Source organism: Pantherophis guttatus, chromosome 1, assembly GCF_059756535.1.
Source record: "Pantherophis guttatus breed Tessera chromosome 1, ASM5975653v1, whole genome shotgun sequence".
Lineage (NCBI taxonomy): Eukaryota > Metazoa > Chordata > Lepidosauria > Squamata > Colubridae > Pantherophis > Pantherophis guttatus.
In genome coordinates, this window is record NC_142063.1 from 29201455 (window position 1) to 29218307 (window position 16853).

Sequence of the window (16853 nt, forward strand, 5' to 3'; positions counted from 1 at the left end):
AATTTATTAAATAATGAATACTTGTCTTAGTTCATGTAATGTACTGAGGTTTTAAACCAAATGGTGAGATTCTTATAGTGATTAAGCCAAAATCAAACAAACATTGATACATTTTAGTGAGACTATGAATCTAGCCTCCGATACTGGTTTCTTTAAAAAAAAATAACTTTGAATCAATACAGACTCCTTGCGGACTAATCCCTGCAATTTTCTTGGCAAGATTTCAGAAATGGTTTGCTATTGCCCACTTCTTGGGGCAGAGAGAAAGAGTGACTAGCCCAAAGTTATCCTGTCACATTTGTGCTTATGCTAGAACTAGACTTCTGGGTTTGTAGCCTTAATCACGACACCAAGCCGGCTCTATGACACTGATCTATTGTTATGTTATACTTGAAAGTATTACTTTATAATTCTTCATCAATTCAATTTTTCTGCAGCAAACGAATATCAAACAATCTTTGGGCAAAAAGCACACGTTTAGCAAAGATCAATGATCCAAACACGAAGTTAGTAGAGAATTACAGAAATAACACTGTTCCATTTGGACTTACTTTGTATCACACTGAGCCCAAAGAGATGCCCATCCTTCAGCCGTAGCAGGTCACAAACTTGGACAAGTAACTCATGGCACAATATTTTAACCTGCAGAATGAAAAGAAAAATAGTTCAGTCTGTAATTACTTTAGCAAGAATTTCAGGGGAAATCACAAGGAAAGTTATTGTGCCATTACTCTTATTTTTTTTTTATTAAGGAACTACAATGCTCACCATAAAACAAGATCAACAACTTAGGTAGACAAAATATCGCAAACTCAACTTATTCAAAGACCTAGCAAACTATGGCCAAAGCAGACTGAATTATTCATATTACAAATTACATTAAAGCAAAAGTCCTCTAGGCTTTCACGGCTTGCTAACTTTTGCTGGCTCCATCTGACAAAATGCTACTCATTAGAATTCATCTAATCTTTCTTCGTCTTTTTTAACTAGTAACAAATAGAAAACTGCCTGAAATTACTGCAGGTTCGAATCTCGCCAAGGCTCAAGGTTGACTCAGCCTTCCATCCTTTCTAAGGTAGGTAAATTGAGGACCCAGTTGTGGGGGCAATAAGCTGACTTTGTATAAATATACAAAAGGATGAAGGTTATTGCTGAGCACATTGTAAGCCGCCCTGAGTCTCCGGAGAAGGGCGGCATATAAATCAAATTAAAAAAAAAATTAGCAAAATCCATCACACCAAGAAGTCCTCAAATCTTATCTTTTGCTATTTTGTATGCTTCATTTAAGAATTTGGATTTTGTGAGATTTAATTGTGAGGAGCTAGGGAGAAAGATGACACCTGCTTCATGTATCAATTTGGTGCCAATCTTGATAAAAGAAAGTAAATAAAATATGCCAACCCACTGTGACATTATCTCATTTCCAGCAGGTCTCTCTTGATCCTGCAAGAATCTTGTCAGGAAGGCACCAAGCCAAACTTAGTAACAAGAAGGGAAAAAAGAGCACTGTAAGCATCTCTTTAAAAAAACACACACAAATGAAAAGATATAGAAGAGGATACAGAGTAGTCCAATTAGGTTAAAAAAACATAGAATAAAGCTCTAATTCCTAAAAAAAAAAAAAAATCACTGAACTGAAGAATCATTTGGCCAGGAAATGAAGACATTTTTATAAAGCAAAAATGGAGAACACATTTTGCTTAAGATGGAATTTCTTGGTTTGTGGTGTTCTCTGAGTTTGGTTTTCTTCTGGCAGATATTTTATTCTCAGACTAGGTGATGTTACGCAGTCTGGGAATGAAGCATCTGCCAGAAGAAAACTCAGCTTGGAGAACACCAAGAACTCAACATTTTATGCAACACCAAGCAATCAAGATATTAAAACTCAAAGCCAACTATTTCCAAAAACAAATCTGTTCTTATTGCTGAGCTGAGATAAACAACTTCTGGAAGAGAAATAGAGATATGGTAAGATAACAGCTACTTTCTGTTTCTTTTAATTGACAGAATGTCTTAAGGACAGTGATGAGACCACGAAGAGTTAGAAAAGTACTCTTATATTTTCAAAAGGCAATTTGTGGAAGTCAGCCATGGCAGGAGCATTTGTGGAAGATGAGTTTCAGCCGTCTTAAGACATTTGCACTGGCTAAACAATTTGGGTGATGGATAGTTTTGTCATTTGCTTTCTCAGAAGTAAATCAGATTTTTTTTTTTATCAGATAAAGCAATGCTGGATGCCTTCAGTTTAAGTGAAAAGCATCTCAGGGGTAGGGAGTAGATGGGAGAAAAAAAAAAGAAAGCCAGTTTAACTCTTTTCCTCCCCACAAATCTATCAATGCAAAACTGCTCATTAACTCCATTTGCAGTTCTTCCCAAAAATAAATGATACATTTTATTTCTCAAATAGAAATCAGGGGATTTCTTAATTAATAGCAACAGTAAAACTGGGAAGAAAAGAATAATGGAAGTGTGGCTTAAAAGCAAGACTTGGTATTGAGTTTCCCCAAAAATACAGGTACCCTAGTCCTCAACTTACAACAGTTCATTTAGTGACCATTCAAAGTTACAATGGCACTGAAAAAAGTGATTTACGACCATTTTTCACATGATTGTTGTAACATATCCCCTTGGTCACATGATCAAAATTCATATTTATAGTGGTTGCAGTGTCCTGGGGTCATGTGATCACCTTTGGCCACTTTCTGACAAGCAAAGTCAACAGAGAAGCCAGATTCACTTAACAACCGTGTTACGAACTTAACAACTGCAGTGATTCATGTAACAACCGTGGCAAGAAAGGTCGTAAGATGGAACAAAACTCACTTAACAACTGCCTTGCTTAGCAACAGAAAGTTTGGGCTCAATGGTGATTGTAAGTCAAGGATTGCCTGTACAACATTTAGTCCTCTGCAATTCTGTGTGCTTTTTGTATGGGCTTCAGTCCTGTCTATGGTCTTTGAAAGCACCTACCTGCCAAAAAAAGCTTGACAGACAATGTTCTGGGTCTCAGGAAAAGCATACTGGAGATGTGAATGCTTCAGGAATCAAAGTAGCATTGAAGCATAAACACAAGACTGACAAAACTGGGGTAGGGTTTCCTGCCTAAGCAGGGAGTTGGACTAGAAGACCTCCAAGGTCCCTTCCAACACTGTTGTTCTGTTCTGTTCTGTTCTGTTCTGTGTTAATAACACTTTATAATGCATTGGTAAGGCCACACTTGGAATATTGCATCCAATTTTGGTCTCCACAATGTAAAAAAGATGTGGAGACTCTAGAACCGTGATGGCGAACCTATGGCACGTGTGCCACAGGTGGCACACGGAGCCATATCTGTGGGCACGTGAGCACGCATATGCGTGCCAGCCAGCTAATTTCTGGTCCCACCAGAAGTCGGGAAACAGACTGTTTCCGGCCTCCGGAGGGTCTCCAGGGGGGTGGGGAAGGCTGTTTTTGCCCTCCCTAGGCTCCAAGAAAGCCTCTGGAGTCTGGGGAAGGCAAAAAATGGGTCTACCGGGCCCACCGTGCCATCACATGCCAAAAGCTGGGTGGGGTCATGCATACATGCACGGGGGGGGGGACATTGAATTATGGGTGTGGGCACGCACATATGCGACCCCTGCCCGACACGACCCCCGCTTTTGGCACGCGATGGCAAAAAGGTTAGCCCTCACTGCTCTAGAAAGAGTGCAGAGAAGAGCAACAAAGATGATTAGGAGACTGGAGGCTAAAACATATGAAGAACGGTTGCAAGAACTGGGTATGTCTAGTTTGATGAAAAGAAGGACTAGGGGGTGACATGATAGCAATGTTCCAATATCTCAGGGGCTGCCACAAAGAAGAATGAGTCAAACTATTCTCCAAAGCACCCGAGGGCAGGACAAGAAGCAATGGGTGGAAACTAATCAAGGAGAGAAGCAACTTAGAACTAAGGAGAAATTTCCTGACAGTTAGAACTATTAATCAGTGAAACAACGTGCATTCAGAAGTTGTGAATGCTCCAACACTTATCCAAGATATTGGATCACCATTTGTTCGAAGTGGTGTAGGGTTTCCTGCCTAAGGAGGGGGTTGAACTAGAAGACCTCCAAGGTCCCTTCCAACTCTGTTATTCTGTATTCTGTAAACTATGAGCAGCTCCCAAAACTCTCAAAGATTGGCTTTCAGGTGGTTCTTGCCTTACAATCATTTGTTTAGCAACCATTCCAACTTACAATGGGGCTGAACAAAAGTGACTTTACAACCAGTCCTCACACTTACGATGAGCATCCCCACAGCCATGTGATCAACATTTCAGTGCTTGGAAACTGGCATGTATTTAGGATGTCAAAAGCCCTACTAAGCAGGTATATACAAAATATGAAGGCTATTGCTTAACGCATTGTAAGCCGCCCTGAGTCTCCGGAGGAGGGCGGCATATAAATCGAACCAATAAATAAATAATAAATAAATGTTTCCCAGGGTTTTTGCAACCTTCCCAGCCAGCTTCCAACAAGCAAAATCAATGGGGAAACTGGATTTATTTAACAACTGCATGATTCACTTAACAACTGCAATGGTTTGCTTAACAACCATCATAAAAGCGTTGCAAAATTGGGTAAGAATCACTTAGCTCAGCAATGGAAATTGTGCTATGGGTCCCAATTGTGTTTGTTGGTCAAGAACGACCTGCATTAGGATTGGAAGATAAACCACCAATTTACCATGATGCAATTTTTTGCTCTTACACAGGTTGTGTGCTTAAAGAAAAATACTGTAGATATTCAAGCATTGATACCGGTGACAGTTCACTCACATTGATAATGATGTTGAGGGAATCGTCATTGGGGAGGAAAATACAGACACTTCGTCGGTCCTGCATGATTCTGTTATTGTGGAAAGTCAGTTTGTTCATTGTGTTCCAGGCCCTCTCTGTAAATTGATGAGTGAGCCACTCTGAGACTGTGCAGGAGACTCAGGGGCACAGCTGTCAATCGAGAGTTTCTCTTTGTCACCCACGGCACAGCAGGTAGGACAACCCGGCATTTCTCCCCATAGGCACCATGGCTGGAAAGGAAGAGAAACAGAGAAGATGTTAGGACCCTGCATAGCACAAGGACGGGACTGGAAGATTTTGCCCATTTTGCCAAACTAAATGATGCAATGATGAAGCTAAGCTCTGCCCCCTCGTGTATGATGCAGCCCCATTCACTTTGCATCACTGTCCCCAAACTATTGCTGCAATCCTACCCCCGATAACAACTAGACACAAAGACAGTTCTTCCCCCCCCCCGCCCCATGCCATCATTCTGCTAAACAATTAATCCTTGCAACACTGTCAAACTATTTAGTAAGACTGTATTACCATCATTATTCTCATCTTCCCTATTACCTATCTCCTTATCTCCTTATGACTATAACTTTGTTGCTTGTATCTTACGATTTATATTGTTTACTTAGTATCCTAGCATGATTTATGTTGATTGCTTATTTAATATCCATGACTATCACCAAGTGTTGTATCTAATGTTTCATGATTAATGTATTTTTACAATTACTATGATAATGATATATCACTATTGTTGTATGTACACTGAGAGCTTACGCACTGGAGACAAATTCCTTGTATCTAATCACACATGGCTAATAAAAAATAGAATAGAATAGAATAGAATAGAATAGAATAGAATAGAATAGAAAATTGTATTGTATTGTATTGTATTGTATTGTATTGTATTGTATTGTATTGTATTGTATTGTATTGTATTGTATTGTATTCTATTCTATTCTATTCTATTCTATTCTATTCTATTTGATTCTCATTAAATGGGTCCACAGGGTTGGCTACCCTTGGTCTAGGTCAGGGGTAGGGGACTGTGGCCTGTTTACCCATGCTGGTGCAGGAATTCTGGGAGCTGAAGTCCACAAGTCCATAGTTCCCCATCTCTGCTCTATGTGAATCATATACATGAGCCAAGTCACTAGGAGTCAACCTCTCCCGCCTGCTACCCCCAGAAGATACATGACTTTTGCCAGTCCATAGTGATACCATAAGCCCTATTGGCCTTAAAAATACTCCTTTGGAGGTAGACGCACTCCACATATACAGACATCCTCCAGGGACTGCAAAAGGTGTCTGGGAAGTCTTTGCACTCTGTGCTGCATATATATTACACCCCTGTCAAAATAATGTTACCTATGTCTAATGAACTAGACTGGTCCACAAAAGTCATGTAAATTCATGCTGATTTTAGTCTTTGTCATAACATCCTTCACTGTTTCTATTATAATACACTGCTCAAAAAAAATAAAGGGAACACAAGCAGAAGACATCCGAGATCTGAATGAATGAAATAGCCTTATTAAATACTTTGTTCGTTACATACAATAGTTTTGTGTTCGCTTTAGTTGTTTGAGCAGTGTATAAACTACTGTATAAGAACAAAGTATTTAATAAGGCTATTTCATTCATTCAGATCTCCGATGTCTTCTGCTTGTGTTCCCTTTATGTTTTTGAGCAGTATATATTAATATGACTTTCTCTACTACTATAAATTTGTTGGAGAGGGAAAAACATTTCAACCCAGATCAGGAACAGATTATTTGGAGTATCCTATTTTGCTCCCATATGTCTACACTGTAGGATTGATCCTGCTGTCTTTGTTCCATATGTTGCAATCTTAAAAGACAAATTGGATAGCTACCGGTGAAAGACTTTGCCACATTTGTTAAGTGAACCACTGTAGTTGTATACAGCTACTGTAGTCCTTGATTTGTAACGGATCATTTAGAGGCAGTTCTAAGTTACAGTGGTACTGAGAAAAGTGACTTATCACTGTTTTTCACAGTTATGACTGGCTGGTATATGAATTTTGATCAGCTAACTTATATTTATGATGATTGCCGTGTCCCTTGGTCATGTGATCACCTTTTACCACCTTCTGACAAGCAAAGTCAATAGGGAGGCCAGATTCACTTAACAACCATATTACTAACTACAGGTAATCCTTGCCTTACAACCACAATTGAGCCCAACATTTCTTTTGTTAAGTGAGACATTTGTTAAGTGAGTTTTGCCCCATTTTACAACCTTTCTTGCACAGTTGTTAAGTGAATCACTGTAGTTGATAAGTTAGTAACCTGGTTGTTAAATGAATCTGGCTTCCCCATTGACGTTGCTTGTCAGAGGGTTGCAAAACATTATCACGTGACCTTGAGACACTGCAACCGCCATAAGTATGAACCAGTTGCCAAGCATCTGAATTTTGATCACATGATCATGGGGATGCTGCAAAGGTCATAACTGTGAAAAATGGTCATAAATCACTTTTCTAAGTGCCATTGTAACTTAGAACTGTCACCAAATGAGAGTTTCATCCATCCATTCAAAATTACAACAGCATTGGAAAAAAGTGACTTATAGTCATTTTTCACACTTACGACCAATGCAGCATCCCCATGAGCACATCACAGTCACTAAATGAACCGTTAGAAGGTGAAGACTACCTGTACATGGATGGTCCTAAGGACAAGAGGAACCACGAGAATGGCATTTTTCTTAGCACTTCCTCCCAAGGTTTGTTAGACTTCACTTGCCTAATTTCTTGCTTAGTGTGGCAGTTTGGCTATGCTGGTGATGGAGAGGAAGGTGGGGATGGGAGCTAAAGCCCCAGCAAATCTAGGTTGGGGAATAAGATCAAAACCGTGGTAAATCCTAGATTATTCGCTCATTCGGAACAAGTCTGCTCCAAACCAGTTGCTTTGATATTTCTATAATTGTCTTATTAATATTAAGGGCAACACTTCAGTTGTCAACAGCATTTCTCCGCTTTCTTTGAAAGTTATTTTCTGGAAGAAATTTAAAGCCAAGATTATTATGAGCCATTTGAATTCGGATACTTAAAGAGCTTAGTCAGCCAGCTATATTCACTACTAAAACTAAGTATGATAAGCGTTAAACTACTGAGTTAATCTGAAATAACAGAAAGCCCACAATTATGTGGGTAGACAGGTTATGTGATTCTGAAGTCTGCCTTCTCTACTGTGGCAATCTGGGTGGCAGAGGATTGATAATGTAAGTTTTAGGCCCAAAAGATCCATGGAGCTTGGAGAAAACTGTTAGGGCCTCCAGAAGAAATCACTGATCAGAAAATGGGAAGAGACTTTCCCTTTGTGCTCACCAGGCTTCACAACATGAATTTTAGAGGTGTCACAACATTGCAAGGCATCCCAACCTATAAGCTATCTTGAATTATGTTTGTATGGGTTCTTGACTTTTAGTTAGAGCTATGCTACAGATGACAGATGTCTAAACTCATCGCTCTGATGCTGAGCCTCATCCAACGGATTAATCTGCAAGATCATTTATTCTACAGTCTTATATCTTAATACATTTGAGTTCTTAAAAATGGAGGTTCAGACACTACACACAACCCAAAGAAGCATGAAGAGGATAGTAGAACCATAAGGATCCTGACCTTAAAATTCCTAATATCTGGATCTGAAAGTGAGAATGACTCAGGATCAGTAAATTCCCGATGTGAGAACCAATTCCAAGAGAAGACAATATTTGTAATACATCTCCAAAATACTCCAAAGTTCATTTATACCATGAGCCAAAAAACCCCCCTAGGCTGCCACTAGTGTTTAGGTCTAAAGGTACAGATCCTTAAAGGCCAAAGACTTCCAGACAAGGTATTGCTGCATTGCCAGCTGCTTTATAAATTGTGAATCAGCACTGAAGCATCCCATTGCTGAAACCTTGTTGTTTTCTTACATGTTTCAGATCTTTTTGTTGCAATAGAGATTGCTATCTGGATTGTTAAAGTATCTCATAGCACTTTAAGACTAAAATGTGTCATAGCACTTGAGCTTTCATGGATTTTAGTCCATTTCATTTAGTCCACTTGCTGCTAACTCTTAAGTGTTGCACTACAGACTATTTCTTTGATTCCGACCTAATGCAAAGACAGATCAGAGTTACTAGCAACATCAAGCACACAATAGTATCTTGCCATCTGCTATAGTCTGTCCCTTGATGTCCACTTGATGGCCATGTCAGCTACACCCTTCCTTGCCCATACATTAGGCCTGCACTAGAAAGGGCTAGAGGTAAAAGCATTGAGATCAGGAGTGGGCAATTAACTTTCCCAAGTGTCCACATGAGAAACTGGGGCTGTATGAAGGGCAGCACTAACATGGCTATGAAGGTATATAGCCGTGCACTCATAGAGTTACAGTAAATTGAAAAAAAACCCAAAACCAGTTGCCTTCAAAATAAAAGCAATGCAGTTGTATTACATGCATGGTGTACACTTACTTACATTTGATTTCTATTTTCTGATTGACCTCACATGGGCCAGACAGGGACAGCAAAAGGGCTGCATGTGGTCTGGGGGCCATAAAATGCCCAGGTCTGATCTAGATCCTCGTTCATTCAGATTCCTCTACAGAATTTCTGCTGCATGTCAACTATATAATTCTCTGGCACTTAGTATTTTGCCATTGGGGAAGCCTGTCAAGAGTGCACACAGTGTGACTATTTTGAGACAAACCAGGAGCAAAATACAGTAAACAGAGGTTTGTCTTTCAAATAGTGGTTTATCTACAAGGAATATATACATACATGTACTAAGCAAAGTCAGGCAATCAATCATCAACTATAGCATGGAAGCACACATGGAGAGAGGGACACCCTCAAAGGGCCTCTCTCATATATACAACCAGTGGTGAAATGTAAAATTTGTAACTACCAGTCCTGTGGGTGTGGCTTGGTGGGGGGGGTTTAATGTGACTGAGTGGGCATGGCCAACTTTTTTTTTTTACTTTTAAAACCATTTTTTCTACAACCTCTTCGGCCGAAGAGGTTGTAAAAAAATGCTTTTAAAAGCCTCTGATGATCAGGCAACTCAGCTGGGATCGTCAGAGGCTTTTAAAAGCATTTTTTCCACAACCTCTTCGGCTAAAGAGGTTGTAGAAAAAATGCTTTTAAAAGCCTCTGACGATCCCAGCTGAGCCACACGATCATCAGAGGCTTTTTTTTTTACTTTTAAAAGCATTTTTTCGGCCGAAGAGGTTGTAGAAAAATGCTTTTAAAAATTAAAAAAAGCCTCTGATGATTGCGCGGCTCAGCTGGGCATGGGGGTGGGCAGGGATTTTTGCTACCTGTTCTCCGAACCATCCGCAGCCATCGCTACCGGATCGGGTGATCTGGTCTGAATCGGGAGCATTTCACCCCTCTATACAACCTCTTAAAGTGATACCCTGCTGACTCATTCTCATTGCATCATCATTTCAGTATTACAGCATTACAACATTACAGCAGCTATTAAATCATCATTACCCTGACAAAGCCAAGCAAGATCAGTGTGCAATAAGACTTCATCCATGATACGGTGAAGATAGAATAAGCTGACTTGTCTATATATTATTAAGACTTGGCTGGTGGCCCTGAAGATACAGCTCAGTTGGAAATCTTCCCACCAGGATTTCCAGTCCTGCAGCCACAATACCAAGGTTAGGTATAGGGAAGATGAGCAGAGGTGATCATCTGGGAGTCTTTCATAGCAATAGAGCACATTGTTCCAGATGTGATAAATTGTAAGTGCATCTGTGTAGAATTGGATCATGCCATCAAGTGAGGTTATATCATAGATTCTTTTAATTTATACCCAATTTGGTGCACTCAAGATATAAAAGAGCTAACAACAATACATGTCTATAGACATTATAGTCCACAAACTCACATACTATTACTATTCACTGTTCTTCATCTTCCCCACTGTTACTGTTATTCCATCAACTACTCCTTGTGATTACTGATAGAGAAAAATGTCCCTTTCTTACTGCTTACATCTCCTCCTCCTCCTCCTCCTCCTAATCTCCCCCTCCCTCATCTGTTTTGCGGCAAAGCTTTTATAGTGAACCTTGCCATACAGCCACTTGGGAGAGGGCTTAAAGAGAAGGGTGGCAAGCAGCACAGGTGCTGGCAATTTTCTAGGCAGCCTACTCTCTCACAGGCTGGTGTATCATCTACTTACTCCCCCCAATACTGACCCTTCATGAGCTACTAGACCTTGGGCTGGTATTACGATTCTCAAGAATTTTAGTTTTGCCCTGGGCTGGGGAAAAGGATCTGGTGCAACTTGTAAGCTCAATGTCTCCAGGGTGACTATAGGCTTGTTACAAATAGTTGCAGCCCCAACATATGTGAGAGGGCACACACTGGGCCTGATCTTTGTTCAGAGCTGATGAGACAGGATCTGAAAGCAGAAGATTTTAACATCTGCCCATGTCTGTCATCAGCTCACTTCCTCATTTAACTGCACCTCATGGACGTCAACAAGGTTGGTAGACTTATTCAGATTGTTCTGCCCCATTTATTTTATTTATTTTTCTATCAAATTTCTACATTGGCCATCTCACCTAAGTGACTCTTATTGAATGGATCCAGAAGGTTTTTAGAAAGTTCTCAGGAAGTTCCCTGACAATACGATGGGCAGTTCTGTCACCATGTCTCATCAACAGAACAGAGGCAGCCAGAGTGTGGAGGAGAGGATTCCGGCCTGGCCTCTGCCTGGATTTTGTACATTCCTGAGTTGGCTGAAGAAATTATTATATTTATTCATTATATACTTGATTTAATAAATAACTAATGTCTAAATGTTGAACACTGTAAAGGAAATTAATGACTGGAATGTATTCCACTAATTGTTTCTGGGGCACCCTCAATCTAAATGGGTAAAATAACATTTTAAAAAATGGGTGTGTTTTCTTGCTTGACACAATCCATGCAGTTATTCTTAAGAGCAGCTCTGTTGGATCAGATCCCATTCATCACCTTCTAATATGGCATCCTTCCTGTCAGGGAAAGCCAGTTCCCCACCTACAGCATCTTCACAGCCTCCCACAGCTGAAGCAATATAAAACTTCTCCTCATTGCTGTTATTTTGGTTCAATGATGGCTTGATGACTCTAAAAAGCACTGGTGGAGGAAAGATTTCCAGGTCTTCTAAGAGCATGACAAAAATTAAATCTGCAGTCATATGAATTGGCTTTAAAGCAGAAGCAAAGAAGAAGCAGATTTTCAGGATGCTATTTTCTGTTATTCAATATTTAACAGACATGGGGGAAATGCAAGAAACACACACACTACCACACTAGAATTTTGGCTACTCTGTCCCTTTCTATTTCAAATAGATGACTGACATTTGCCTCTGAGAATCTCAACTGGTTCTTTTACTTTTGTGCTGTGTCCCAGATAAAAACATTACAGTTAACCCCCGAGATAAAAATCTGCCTTTAAGCAATGGGAGAAGAAAGATCCTAATTCATAGGGAAATATTGAGAAGTGTGCTGGCTCACATGGTTAGGATGCTGGGTTGACAATCAGCAAGCCTGCATTCGAGACCCAGTGCTATTGAGTGATGGGGTGAGCTCCCTTCATTCGCTCCTGCTCTGCCGACCCAGACGTTCGAAAGCAGGTGACCACAAATAGATAGATGGGTAGCACTTCAGTGGGCAACTTAACAGGGACATGATACGAGCCCCCAACTGGGAGTCCCCTGAGCAACAATGATGTCACTAGCTAATTCTTCAACCTGGAAGCGCCTTGGCACTTCTGACATGACAGCAAGCGAGCGAGGGGGAAAATCATCCACCACCCAAAATTAAAAAGTAAATTTAAAGCCCTCCTATATTTTTGCTTGTCGATCGAAAGGTCGGCAGTTCAGCGGTTCGAATCGCTAGTGCCGCGTAATGGGGTGAGCTCCCGTTACTGGTCCCAGCTTCTGCCAACCTAGCAGTTCAAAAGCACATAAAAAATGCAAGTAGAAAAATAGGGACCAGCTTTGGTGGGAAGATAACAGCATTCCGTGCGCCTTTGGCATTTGGTCATGCCAGCCACATCACCACGGAGACGTCTTTGGACAGTGCTGGCTCTTCAGCTTTGAAATGGAGATGAGCAGCGCCCCCTAAGGTCAGGAACGACTAGCACATATGTGCGAGGGGAACCTTTACCTTTTTATATTTTATACTTCACACAGGCAGCAAAGCAGTAATTGAACAATTTTGTATGAAGGAGATACCAGGCCAACAGAAGACAAAGAGGACAAGCCTTCTGGTCTGCAATACATAGCCAACATTTCAGTACTTTCCTCATATAGCATTTATAAGTTATATCATGTCCCTTCTGCAAAGTATTTGCTACATATGCCTTTATTCTATGCAATGGATTAAATGTTCTTTTACCATCTCCTGAGATCATTTCTATTGCAACTAAGGTATTAGAAGCCTCTCACGGTCCTGATTAAAATTCTAAGGTGTCAGAAGAAAGATGACTGATGAACAGAGCCATTTCCTTTTCTATAGTGATTCTCCGGTTATATAATTTTTTCCGGGAATGAGGCTTACTGGATCTTCCATTTTTTTCCCCCATATCAGGTGAATTTTAATTATATTAGCCTAAACCTCACAAAATAGCTGAATCTCCTATGTCCTCAAGTCAGGCTTAGTGAGAAATTGGCCATTTCTAATCTTTATTCAGATTTTAAAGTTTCTTGGCTTTTAAACTTAAATAATGGATGGGTTAATTTTTGGAGGGCATTTATCACATCAAATGAAACTGTGCAATTGTGTTTACTCCCTTAGTAGATTTATAATCTTTAATTCATTTCCTGGCTATCTAACCAGGTGGTTGTGCTGGGGATGACTTCATTATTAATATTAATAATAGCACTCATTATTATTAAACCATTGATATGGTAACATCATTACTCACAAAACACCAAATGCAAACTGGTGAAATTGCATCCTGCCACATTTCTAATCCTCCAAACTCAATTTTTCTTAAACCAGCTAGTCTGACTTTTTTCCAGTTTAAAAAAAAAAATATTCCAAGAATATCTATGAGGTCAATGTGAGCCCTAGATGATTTGTTGCAAATAAAGATGTTTGGGGAGGCTTACAAGTTTTATTTGAAACATTTTTCAGCTTTCCTCTTTTTTAAAAAAAATTAAAATGATATTTTAAAAGTAGTTCTCCAGTTCAATGTTACCTCCTCCTGAAGTAGAATTGTACTTAAATATACCTGTAATTTTCAAATGCTCTGAAGTAAAAAAAAAAAAACCCAAGCTAAGGAGAACGTGGTATTTAAACTAAAGCCTGCATAGTAATCTGTTTAAAAGCCTCTTTTCTCTTTGGTAGTCAGACTACCTGCTGTATTTACTCACATTCTTCCTTTCCCTACTGAGTAAATTATAATGTCCCTGCCTTTTGCCTATGGATAAAACACCATGTCTGCCAATGGTGATTTAATAGTAACTCCAGCTACCCAAGAAAATAATTAAAGAGGAAACGACACCCCCACCAAAGCTGGCAGTGTAAACTACTATATATATAAGCAGGCAGCAAACTCTGCACTGTTTTGCATTAGTGATGAAATGTCTGAAAGGAAACCACTAAGCTCAGAGAGCACCCAGACCTCCATAATTCAACCCTGAGTTACAGATATTCTCTTCTACTGAAAGTAATATGGCTTCCAAGGCTGACAGGCATCCCCCCCTGCAGAAAGACCACATCCTAAAAATAAAACAGACAAAAGACCTTAATACATTTTTAAAATATCAATGTGAAGGCTAACCTGTAGTTCATTAAGATATTTGATATTTAGTCAACCTAACAAACTGATATCAGGAAGGATATAGTTTTGAGAACTCTTCTTAGGCAAGTTGGTAAGGGGGAAAGAGGAGGGTAGATAATCCTTTTGATTATCTTTTTTTTTACAGCCATGTCTGTATCGGGCCAGATTGTCTGATGGAATGATGAGGAGCAAGGATTTACAAACTGAGCTTTAATAGGCACAAAAGGTGAACTTTTGGGAAAGTTTTATGGTCTGGAGATGATGAACTTTGACTACACGTTTTGAGTAGGATTGATTAGTCTTGACCCACCCCATTTTGCTTCTAGAAAAGTAACTTCTGTTCCATGAAAATAAACTGTTCTGCTATTCAGGACTGAGGAGCTGCCCACATAGCCCTACAGACAAGTACTGAGTGGTATTTTTTATTTTTTTAATTTGATTTATATGCCGCCCTTCTCCGAAGACTCAGGGCGGCTTACAATGTGCTCAGCAATAGCCTTCATCCTTTTGTATATTTATACAAAGTCAGCTTATTGCCCCCACAAACTGGGTCCTCATTTCACCTACCTTAGAAAGGATGGAAGGCTGAGTCAACCTTGAGCCTTGGCGAGATTCGAACCCTGCAGTAATTGCAGGCAGCTGGTCTTAAGCAGCTTAATGACAGGGTGCCTCAAACCCTTGTACTACCAAGGCTCTACAGTACTAGTCCTTTAGTCATAGATAAAATGCATAGGCTCTTAACCCGGTTTAAGAAGAACTGCAATTTTTTGTAAAAGCAGCAATCCCCAAAAGGAGCTTTTAATTATATCAAATTATGTTGATGATACAAATAATCTTTCATTGCAGTCCAGTTGCAAGGAATAGTGCCAGAGCACACCTGAGCTGAACCCAAGGCATGTTTTCCGCTATGGACCTTAAAAACTGCACATCTCAAATCTCTCTTGCTGTCCTTTGAAGCTGGAGAGTGTGTTTCTGAAGCCGGAATAGAGTCTCTTTTCCTCTTGTGTTGATCTTGATTCCCAGGTCCAGGAACTGTCACTCACTACTTTCTAAATAGAAGGTTCTCTGATAAGAGATTGTCCTGCTAAGGATAAATGTGGCACTCCAGGTTCTAACATGGATGCTGTCACAGTTTGAAAGCGGGAAGTTGTTTCTGTATGCAAATCTCAGAAACTATCAATGGGAAGGCCTGATTGAGTAGTAGAGGTAGTCCTCAATTTACAACAGTTCATTTAGTGACCATTCAAAGTTACAACGGCACTGAAAAAAAGTGACTTACGACCATTTTTCATGCTTATAACTGTTGTAGCACCCTCATGGTCATGTGATCAAAATTCAGACGCTTGGCAACTGATTCATATTTATGACGGCTGCAGTGTCCCAGGGTCATGTGATCACCTTTTGTGACCTTCTGACAAGCAAAGTCAATGGAGAAGTCAGATTCACTTAACAACCGCACTGATTCATTTAATTGTGCTAAGAAAGGTCATAAAATGGGGAATTCACTTAACAACTGTCTCACTTAACCACAGAAATTTTGAGCTCCATTGTGGTTATATATGTAGGCTCTGTCACATCTACTGAAGCTAAAAAATCATCTGGTATGATAGCTTCTGCTATCTATCTCTAAAACTTCGGGGCTTGATGTACTGAGATTCACAATGTTTCTCCAAGTTCTAGTTTTCTTTGACACCATAAAGAGAATGGAAGACACAACTGAAAAAGATTCCTGTGCAGGTAGATGCTCTATCACACCAATATCCAGCAAGTGTCTACTGATTCCTTAATTGTGAGCTATTTCTCCATTCTTGTTCTAAACATTCCATCCTCTTTTCTGAAGCAGTGCTTCAGAACCAAAAGTCTCTGCATCTTGCCATTGTTTACTGTTTGAAATCAGTGTTTGTACAAATTCATCAGTTTATGCAAGCAAGATCAGTGTTTCCTGTTTGAAATCACCAGCCTCCACAAACCCCACTTCAACGCTGCTTGTGTTGTTTGTTCAACCTGTCATCACCTTTTATTCTTGTTTCACAGACATTTCAAGTTAACTTTTCTTCCTTGTCAGTTGTGGCATAGCTGTATACCAAAAAAATGTCCAAGAAAATCTGGACATAGGACTCTTAGATTTAAATGCTTAATAAAATAGGTTAAGTGAAGAAATGTACAGTAATCCATGATTATGACTGCAAACTTGATACTTTTGCAAGTGATATTTGGGCTTCATGGTTCATGTTTAGTT

The 16853-nt window shown here is 39.8% G+C and overlaps 1 protein-coding gene across 2 annotated transcripts in view; it reads right to left on the bottom strand.

Moving 5' to 3' along the window:
- FRMD6 (FERM domain containing 6) overlaps nt 1-16853 on the bottom strand; it is a 135171-nt gene that overhangs the window by 29518 nt on the left and 88800 nt on the right. For both annotated transcript variants that reach the window (XM_034433394.3, XM_034433396.3), the window contains 2 exons: nt 4793-5043; nt 552-642 (listed from right to left, as the gene is read on the bottom strand). In XM_034433394.3, coding sequence (XP_034289285.2) covers nt 552-642; nt 4793-4891 — 190 coding nt within the window. In that variant the 5' untranslated portion in view covers nt 4892-5043. The remainder of the gene's footprint in view (nt 1-551; nt 643-4792; nt 5044-16853) is intronic.